At 35.7% G+C, this 11,214-nt stretch overlaps 1 protein-coding gene across 1 annotated transcript; it reads right to left on the bottom strand.

Moving 5' to 3' along the window:
- Positions 1-3,366: 3,366 nt before the first annotated feature.
- LOC133059785 (putative olfactory receptor 2W6) lies at positions 3,367-4,296 on the bottom strand. Its single transcript, XM_061147369.1, has one exon. It carries the CDS (start codon positions 4,294-4,296, stop codon positions 3,367-3,369), a length of 930 nt encoding a protein of 309 aa, XP_061003352.1.
- Positions 4,297-11,214: the final 6,918 nt, after the last annotated feature.

Below are 11,214 nucleotides of genomic sequence, written 5' to 3'. Positions count from 1 at the left end.
CTTCTTTATCCATTCATTTGTTGATGAACACTTAGATTGCTTCCATATCTTGGCTATTGTAAATTATGCTGCTATAAACACTGGAGTTCATGTATCTTTTCCAGTTAGTGTTTTGATTTTCTTCAGATATTAACATACATATATATATATATATATATATATGAATAAAATTCAGCATAAAAAAGAATGAAATTCTGCTATTCACAACAATGTCAACAGACCTATATTATGCTTATGGATTAATCATAAACTCTAAACTTTAACTCCTCAGTACCAGTTCAATTGATATCTCAATCTTTTGAGAGATTTTGACATAGTTTTTAAATTTCCCTCCCTACATAGAGTTTTGTCAAATACCTTTAGGGGAAAATTGCCAGGCTCTCAGTTCATTTTTGTCACTTTGCTGTACACGAGTGACAAATTTCTCCCTCTATTCTCTTCTAATGGTCTTTTACCAGCTAAAGGTATCATCTTCTTATTTGCATACAGAATCAGTAACTTCAGGGAAAAAGCAACTTCAGCTCACTTTTTCACAAGTTCTTCACTAATTGAACATTAATTGAATCAATATTTTTTATCTTTGTTGTTCCTGTGGCTGCCTGGTATTTTAACACAAATGATTTTCTTTTTTATTATGCCTTTTCTAGTTCTTGAAGACTTCTGAAAGCAATTCTATCTTGCCTGGAAACAGAATTCTTGATGCAGATTTGAGCTAAGTTTGTAGTTAGCAGCACAGATTTTGCTGATGTAGGTGGTTTCATGGGCAATGTCAAGGGTGGATTTACCATTAAACTGATTGAGCTTAATCTTCAGACCATCATTTCTGTGGGCCCCTTCTAAGACTCTGGAAAGGAAGGATCCTAGCAATGTGTTCACATAAATACATGCGTTAGAAAAACTTGTAAAAACGAAAAACAAACCATGACAAAAAACGTATCTATAATTAGTTAAAACCACTAACTCCAATTCCCCCATCATAATTCTCATGTCAACTGGTAATAAAGTAGCTGTAAGAATTTTTGTCAACTGACTAAGAGAAAGTTGTTTTAGAGATATAGTTAGGAAGTTCACAGTCATTTTCTACATGTAGGTTAGTAACTGTTAGCCCTTCTGGTATAGGAATGCTCTGATTCTAATGGCTTTTAGGAATTCTCTGATTTCTGATTCTGCTGACTTACCAGCACCATGATATAAGGTACAGGGCCAGGATGTAGAGATGTCTGATGATGCCAATCACCCGAAGTACGTGCAGTGTGGGTAGTTATTACACAACTGTTCAAGTCTTAAAACGGATACATAATTATTGTAAGGATTCCAACTAATGAAGGAATATATTTTCAGGCAAGTAAAAGAGAATCCAGAACACAAATGAATACAAACAACTTTTTCAGAAAGTTGGTATTGCTCATGTGAAACTTGCAAGACTGTTTTGCAATGTTCAAATAAAATGAGTGATGTGGTGCACAACCAGTACAGTTCCATCTCTGGAGGCAGTAGCAGCTTAGAACTCAGCCCTACCTGCCATCTTTACTCAACCCCTCACCCTCACCACCCCCAAGCCATGCATAGCCCTCCCTGTACCATCTTTGGAAAGGAATGGCCAACTGAGAAAAATAGAAAGTAGAAAATCTTAAATTTTTTAATTAAATTTTTAAATTTTATTTTTATTGGAGGATAATTGCTTACAATATTGTGTTGGTTTCTGCTGTACAAAGACATCAATCAGCTATAAGTATACGTATATCCCTTCCCTCTTGAAAAAATAGCATTTTAAACAAGAAACCTAAACATACTTTTAATTTAAATTTTCTATCAATTATAATTGTGATATTTAATTTCACACAGAATGGATGTGAATAGCTATGTCTGTGGAATTTGTGCCCTCTGTCTCAAGTTGATAAATATTATTTTCAATAAGCCTCATAATGATAAGGGATAGACTCATATTACAGATTCATTCCTTTGAATAATAAGTTTTAAAAAATGATCTAATACAATAAAATACTCCAGTGGAAAGAAACTTGAAAAACTTTGAAGTTCTCACCAAAAATAAGATTTTTATTAGCAACTCAGTACTTGGAATGGTGCTAAGAAAGAATAAAAAATAAATAGCCCTATCATCGAGGAACTCACAGTCTAATAGAAAACATAAGAAACCTAAATATAATAAAATTAGCTAGAAGAATGGTTATTTCATTGTATAAAAATACAATAGTTTAGAGGAAGTGACAGAGCATTTTAAAATCAAAGAGTCCCAGATAACTTTACAAATATTAGAATCTGCCTGCAATGCGGGAGACCTGGGTCTGATACCTGGGTTGGGAAGATCCCCTGGAGGAAAGCATGACAGCCCATTCCAGTGTTCTTGCCTGGAGAATTCCATGGACAGAGGAGCCTGGTGGGCTACAGTCCATGGGGTCACAAAGAGTCAGAGAGGATTGAGCCACGGAGCACACACACATCATATTAGAGTTGACCACTGGAGCACGGGAAGGATTTGGACAGGGCATTTGCACAGGATAATGTGGGAAGGGGTGATGTCATCGTATTAATAATAAAGAAACATTAGGGAGAATGGTGAGAATTCTCACATAAGTCTATGGCATATCCAGCATGATTGAAAGAATGTACAAATAAAGGATACATGCTGGGGCTCATTATTAGGTCACCCCTACACGCACCAAACACTCTAACAAAGGCACTGTTAGTGGATAATGGAAAAGGTTCAGATATTTATACAACACTTCTGAGTTATCTTCTGGGTGACTCCTATCATTTACATAGGAGCTCTAGACCGTAGTAGTAGTAGTGATAGTTTCTCAGTTGTGTCTGACTCTTTGCGACCTCCAGGACTGTAGTCCACCAGGTTCCTCTGTCCATGGGATTTCCCAGGCAAGAATACTGGAGCAGGTTGCCATTTCCTACTCTAGGGGATCTTCCCAACCCAGGGATCCAACCGGGTCTCCCACATTGCAGGCAGAATCTTTACCATCTGAGCCTCCAGGGAATAGTTTTGCCATTTAAAAAATCAGGAAGAAAATAGCTACAAAGTTTTTATTAAGAGGCTTGAAACTATCTACTCAGTTTTACCACTTAGGATATATAGTGGGCTTCCCTGGTGGCGCACACGGTAAAGATACATCCATATTGTGTGTACCTAAGGTTTTGGATTGATTCACCTTGACTCTGGACACACTTCAGTGTATTTATCCACATTTAAAATACAAACCCAAGAATGTTTGATACATTGGGCTAAATTTAAGCACAAAATAAACAGTAATGTTTGAAAAAAAAATTTCCTAGGACATTATATAAAACTGTACTGAACTGAACTGAGGACATTATAACTGAGCATACCTCTATATTTCATTGTTGCCTCCCCAAAACCTTTTTCAGCGCCCCTTTCACCTCCTTATTCCTTAAGGTGTAGATGAGTGGATTCAACATGGGAGTTACCAGGTTGTAGAAGAGGGTGAGAAACTTGCCTTGGTCTTGGGAAGAGCTGTTTCCTGGCTGCATATACATATAGATGATGCTCCCATAGAACAAGGAGACCACAGTGAGGTGGGAGCTACAGGTATTGAAGGCCTTCCGGCGCCCAGCAGCTGACTTGATCCTCAGCACAGCTGCTGCGATGTAGCCGTAGGAGACAAGAATAAGAGTGAGGGGCAGTAAGACAATGAGAATGGCAAAGGTGAAGGCCAGCATTTCCACTGCGCGAGCGTCCACACAAGCCATCTTGATCAGTGCCGGCATTTCACAGAGGAAATGGTTAACTCGTCGCTGACCACATCTGGAGAGAGTCATTGTCAGTGGAGACATGACGATGGCATTGACCAGTCCACTTCCCCAGGCCACAGCCACCAGTCGTAAGCACAGCTGGGGGTGCATAATGACCGTATAATGCAAGGGCTTGCAGACGGCAGCGTAGCGGTCATATGCCATGACTGCCAGAAGGATGCACTCGACTCCTCCAACAGAAAGGAAAGAGAAAAGCTGGACAACACAGCCCGCATAGCTGATGGTCTTATCAGGGCCCCAGAGGTTAACCAGCATCTGGGGGATACAGCTAGTACTGAAGCAGAGGTCTAAAAAGGAAAGATTTGCCAGAAAGAAGTACATTGGTGTATGAAGTCGAGAGTCTAATATACACACAAGGATTATGGCTGAATTTCCCAGGACAGCCACTGAATACAGAGTAAAATTTACTATGAAGAGCACCATCTCCAGCTTGGGACGATCAGAGAAGCCCACTAAGATAAAACCGTACTCTGAGCTGTCATTGGATTTTTCCATTGCCTTCTTTTCATATCATCTGTATAACTGGTAAGAATGAAATAAAGAATACTTAATTTTTATTTTCTGAAAACCATTGAAAATCAGGATTTTTAAGGAACATGTAAGACATCAAGTCTCGCAACCCATTCAATATTTGAATAGCTTCTGCCCAGCCACATAATTTGCTTATCATTTGTTCAAACACATAAGCAGATTATTTCACTGTTGGAAAATTCAGAATGAGAATCAACAGCTTTTTATCAAGTAGAAAATTTCCCCTTATTCATAAGACAAAGTATTTTAATCTTATTGAACATACATCTTAATATCTCTTAATATGACCATCATTAAAATATTTTAAACAAGTTACCACACCTAATTTTTCTTTAGGCCAAAGCATTCAGTTTCCTTCAACAGTTCTTATAACAAGGTTATCAGGTATGTTATCACCCTAGTAGATATCTTCCAAATACCGTAAATGTTGACAATGACCTTCTGGAAATCTGACAACCAGGACTAATCTCAGTATCCAAGACATGATTTGAAAATCACAAAAAAACTGCCTACCATGATCTGGACTATTATAATCTTATTAATGTTGTTTAAGTATGTATTTACCTCATAGTGTCATCATTTTCACTTAGATTATTATTGTATCTACTAAACATTCCAGTTCTTCCAATGAAATGCTGTCAACTCAGATCTCTATCATTAATTTCTTTGAAAGAAATAGAATTCTGCAATCTAGATTTCTAGGGTCAGAGAGGACATTCTATCCAGTAACAAAATGACAACTTTGGGTATAATCTGTCTTCTCTTAGGTTTTTAGAAACATCAGAACAACATGGTTATCTTACAGAAGAAAAGTGCATGGCAATCAGGATGAATGGAGAAAAAAGGAAAGATAGTGAGGTACATAAAGAGTAACTTTAAAAAGTAAATTTAAAAAGAAAAAAAGATTGACTCTAATATGGCTAAGAAGAATAAAGAGAGTTCTGGATTCATAAAAGACAGATTTTTATTTGGAATGAAGACCATTAGGGTAATAATGAAACTAAATATCACAATTATTTTCTTAAACAAGTACAATTGAAAGAAAATTTAAATTGAGTATATTTACTTTAAGTATGAAAGTAACTTCTTTCTTCTGATTTCTTGTTAAAAATGCCAATATTTTCTTCTTGATGATTATGAAGAAAAATAAAATTTTGATTTGTTTAAAAAAATAAAAACTGTTAAAAGTAAAATTTTAAGAGTTCCTAAAATTCCAGAATTGATTAGCTATCTGAAATCTCAAAATCTATGTCTACCATAATTTTTTTTCTACCATAATTTGTAATGCCATTATCTAGTGTTATTGTCATATAAACTATATACCCTGTGTTAGGGAAGTAAGGGTAACCTTTTTAAAAAATATTATCTAAAGAGTTCCTGGAAAGACTGTATCCACAGAAGAATAAAATGAGGAATTTAATTATTCTGTGACATCAAACACATGCTTACCTAAGAAAATAGAAATGTTGAATTTTTTTTTTTAATTTTTAGTTGGGTGATTTCTGAGGAATTTCCATGAAAAGGAGACAAGTGTGAAAAAAACAGAACACTGGGCACAGAAGAAAACGCACCTCGAACTCTTAGTCCTGTTGATTCTTTGACAACTTAGGCACAAATAACAAGAGTAAAATTATTAAATGAATATTATAAAATATCTAGATTGCTGTGTGATTTAGGGGATCAAGACAATTAATAATAATATATTCAATTAGTAAGTTTGGAAAAAATAAAGCAAAGTAGTGCATATCATAGTCACAAATATTTTTATTTTCTAAGAAAAAGCTTATTTTTGGTGAAAACTTCTCAACTTCAAAGGTATTATAGCAAATTTATTTTCCACAGCCAAATACAGTATACCAAAGTGAAAGAAAGAAAATTTTTCTTAATTTTTCCTAGTTATTCAGGCTTACCTGTTTTCAGCTTTCCCAAGTGATCTAGGGAAACCACATTTTAATATTTTTTTTCCCCCCTGGTTGGGATTTGTTATCTGGGATTTTGTGGAGATTGTGCAGTTAATAAAGGTAAAAAGTAACAATAGGGTGATATGAGACTAACGCACCAGAAATCATATAGAAGTGGTTACAAAGATCTTAATTTTGTCAAGAAAGGGGATGACAATTGAGCTCCAAACTGTCTCCTATGCATTAGAGTCTAGTTTCTTCCTGAAGATAAGAGTTGTAAAGGCTGTGTTAATTCCTCTTCTTATAATCTGAGTAAAGTGATGGAGTAATGGTATATCACTACCTCATAGAAAAGGCAAAGTGGAATAAGTGACATACAGTAGTTAAATTATGGAGAAAAGAGGCAATTGAAATAGAAAATAGCATTAGTATTTCTTCTGTCTGCCTGCCATTTGGGCCAAATACCCAGCCTGCAGGAGGCCTTCAGGAGCTGTCAGCTAAAGCCCCAGAAGATAAGCAGTGCAGCTGAGGACACTCTTGTAGACCCAGACTGAAAAAACAAAAACAAAACAAACCAACCAGAGGACTAATTTCTTAGCATCAAAAATGGTGCCTGAAAGCAGGCATAACATACTTTCTTATTGAGATCATGGGGACTGAACCCTCCTTTGGGTAATTAGCTGGACTGCCAGAGGGAATAGAGTGTACTCTTAGGGGAAATCTTGGAATAACATCAGATGATTGAGAATCAAAACTCTTAGGTTCTTTTCTTGCTTTCTGACTGGGGCCACAGTTGTCCGTATCCTCATGATTTGAACCTTTATTTCTGTGGAAAAGTATTCCTGGTATTTGGTGGGGCAAAAAAATCAAGCTTGGTAACATAGTGCAAATATGAACAACTTTTGGAAACCTTCCTATTCTTAAATTGAAATGAGATTTAGTCTTTTGTCTGAAGAAAGAATTTGAAAGTCTATTTTTTTTCTATTTTAATCAGTTTTTTAAAAGATAATACAAAAAAGCATGTTATGTTTTTTTTTTGTCATTTGACTTAGAATCTTTATTTTTACTTAGATTGGTAAATTTTACTGGAATATAATAAATATAGAATAAAAATATGAGATTTGTTTGAATGGTGTTCTTTAAATTGTATTCAAAGGAAACATGGAAACCACATTGAGTATCTCTTGGAGAAGATAAAATTGTGGCTCCCCCCACTCCAAACCTCCAAAATGATAACATCATTTCCACAATAAGTGAAATGAAAGCCTAAACAATTCCACTAAGGGTGGTGCAAAACCTGAGAAAAAGCACTAATCATAGTCACCGATGTGACCCATTAGAGTTTACATATTTTTCCCAACCTGAAGTTATTTAAAATTCATTGGTGGTGGTGGCAGTGGTTTAGTCACAGCATGGGTCATAGCTTCATTGAGTTCTGCAAGCCTCTTTGCCATGACCAGACAGTGATACATGAAGGGGAACCTCTATACTTAAATCAGTTCAGTTCAGTTCAGTCGCTCAGTCGTGTCTGACTCCCAGCAACCCCATGAATCGCAGCACCCCAGGCCTCCCTGCCCATCACCAACTCCCAGAGTTAACTGAAACTCATGTCCATCGAGTCAGTGATGCCATCCAACCATCTCATCCTCTGTCATCCCCTTCTCCTCCTGCCCCCAATCCCTCCCAGCATCAGGGACTTTTCCAATGAGTCAACTCCTCACATGAGGTGGCCAAAGTATTGGAGTTTCAGCTTCAGCATCAGTCCTTCCAATGAACACCCAGGACTCATCTCCTTTAGGATGGACTGGTTGGATATCCTTGCAGTCCAACGGACTCTCAAGACTCTTCTCCAACACCACAGTTCAACAGCATCAATTCTTCGGCACTCAGCTTTCTTCACAGTCCAACTCTCACATCCATACATGACCACTGGAAAAACCATAGCCTTGACTAGACGGACCTTTGTTGGTAAAGTAATGTCTCTGCTTTTTAATATGCTGTCTAGGTTGGTCATAACTTTCCTTCCAAGGAGAAAGCGTCTTTTAATTTCATGGCTGCAATCACCATCTGCAGTGATTCTGGAGCTCAAAAAAATAAAGTCTGACACTGTTTCCACTGTCTCCCCATCTATTTCCCATGAAGTGATGGGACCAGATGCCATGATCTTAGTTTTCTGAATGTTAAGCTTTAAGCCAACTTTTTCACTCTCCTCTTTCACTTTCATCAAGAGGCTTTTTAGTTCCTCTTCACTTTCTGCCATAAGGGTGGTATCATCTGCATATCTGAGGTTATCGATATTTCTCCCAGCAATCTTGATTCCAGCTTGTGCTTCTTCCAGCCTAGCGTTTCTCATGATGTACTCTGCATATAAGTTAAATAAGCAAGGTGACAATATACAGCCTTGATGCACTCCATTTCCTATTTGGAACCAGTCTGTTGTTCCATGTCCAATTCTACTTAAATAACTACAATCAGAACAATAAGATATTATTTTTCTCTGATTATATTGCAAATACCTTTCGGCTTGGTAACATTCAGAGTTTGTGAAGATATAAGAAAATGGCACTCATACGTTGTATTTGGTTTAAATTTTTGAAGGATGATTTTGCCAAATTACTGGTCTTTGACTCATTAATTTCACTTCATGGGATTAGCCATTAGGATTACCTTTATAAGTATACATAAAGTTCTATGTAGCAGTTACATTGTAGCTAAACAAGGAAACAGAATAAATGTCCATTGGCTGAATAGTTTGCAGAGTTGTAAAGTAACAGAAAAATCACACACAAAAAACCCTGGTGTGTTTTATTGATATGGTCGACAAAACAAAATATTTAAGTGTATTTTAAGTATATTCTGTATTAAATATTTTTTCCATTTATTTTTATTAATTGGAGGCTAATTACTTTACAATATTGTAGTGGTTTTTGTCATACATTGACATGAATCAGCCATGGATTTACATGTATTCCCCTATTCTGTATTAAATATTTTAAACATATGTATTAACTATATTGACCATACTAAAATTATATTAAATTTAAATTACATTTAAAACAATATATTTAAATTAATAAAAGTATTAAACTATAATTATGTTAAGTATATAAAATAAACTTTTCAAAGTTTCAAAATTTCAGATATAGTGCATTCCCATTTCTATGGTTTACATAAATATGCAAAGATAATTAGAGAGTTTGAAGGGGGTGGATTTTCAGTCTTCTAAATTAAAAAAAAGTTAACATAACCATATAAAAATGTAACATATAACCATGAGTATATGTTACCTTAACATTTAAAAGAGTTAAATAAAATTTTGGAAGTGAATAAAAGTAATTTGACTGAAGTTTAATATTTAGGTTAGCCTCTAGAACAATTGTAACCTCCCAAAGAATACAAACGTTTGCATCATATCCATAAAGCATAAAAATTATTACAAACAGTTGCAGACATGTGGTATAGAGCCCATGATTTTGCCTTTTAAGACAGGATCACATTGATCCAGAGCTCTACAGCTGCCCAGTTTTCTGACCCACATTAATGTAACCACATAATTAAATTCTTCACCTCATTATTTCCTCACAATACCCAGGAATTTGGTAGGATTTAAATAATTTTGACTCTTTCACAGATTGACATTTAGATAGAGAAAACATCTGATTTTCAAAGTCAAAGCAGAAAAATGATTTGTAGAACTGAGACCAAAAATCTGTTACGCTAGAGACTTTCATTTCCCTGTAAATTAAACTTCACTTTGATTCTATAAGCTCAAATGGAACTTGTAAACAAAAACTATTTTTACACAGACGGCTAGGTTTAAAAAAAAAAAAAACACATTAGCTTGATTTCCTTCTTGGTATTTTTCAAGGTAAGAGTGTGAATAAATTTGGGAAAAGGTTAGATGTAATAGTACATTGCTTTCTATGTTTAAATATTTTGCAGTTGTTTATATGAACATAAAATTGATAAATCCAAACCAAGAAGAAATGCAGGCTTTTGTTTGAGTCATTTGGTTTCTTCTTGTCTTCTAAGTGAAAAGAAAATGTAACCTGCCAATTATTTCACTGAACAAATGACTTATTTGCCTTAACAGTTATGTTCTAAAGGAGATCAGAAAGAAAAGACGAAATTATGGATTGAAAAAGTTAAAGAATGTGAAATGTTTGGATCTATTGAGAAAAGTAATTTCTCTTAGGCCATTTCTATTTTCTTATAACAGTCAAACATGGCTACATTCACTCACGTGTTTCCCTCTGGATGATTATGGAAAATCTGAAGGGATTCTTAAGGTCATGACAAGGTCAATGAGTAATATTTAAAACTAGAGCAAGAGGGAGAGCGATTTTCAACTTCTGCTGCTCTTTTACACAAGTTGGAAGGAAAACAAGACCCTAGAGATCTCATTATAATGACAGAATTGAACTACTGATAACCATGATCTTGTTTTCTCTATGTCCACAGGGATTCAACTCTTTGAAGAGTAGAGCTGATTAACATGCTCTCCCCATGCTGTATGCAGTTATTAAAAAGTTTCAAATGAGTTTCATTATCACTCACAAAATGGAACGGTCTCTAGGGTTTTAGAGGAGAATCAGTCAGTTAAGGACCGATTGCAGTGGAAAGCTAACGTGACTCAGCTCCCATCACTGTTGTGTTCCCTTTGCTTTCCAGGTGCCTCTAAGAGCTACTCAGCAGCCCTGAGGATTTGCCCAACAACATCATGCACACCATCAAATCTCAACTTTCCCAACATAACTAGAATAATGATCCCTTTGCTTTTAAATGGCATTTTGTTGAGCAGGGATTTAATGGGAGTTTCTAGGAGGCCTATTCCCTGATCAGTGACTTTTTGTTGTTCTTTTGTGCTTAATCTTCAGCAGCAATCCCCATAAAAACTCCTACTGCAGAATTACTCCAGGGATTCAGTAAACTTTTATTTATCAAACATGTTTACAGGCATTGTGAAAGACAATTTGTATAT

This window comes from Dama dama, chromosome 7, assembly GCF_033118175.1.
Source record: "Dama dama isolate Ldn47 chromosome 7, ASM3311817v1, whole genome shotgun sequence".
In the NCBI taxonomy this organism is placed as follows: domain Eukaryota; kingdom Metazoa; phylum Chordata; class Mammalia; order Artiodactyla; family Cervidae; genus Dama; species Dama dama.
The sequence above is the reverse complement of the archived record's forward strand: the minus strand, read 5'-3'. Positions and strand labels throughout refer to the sequence as shown.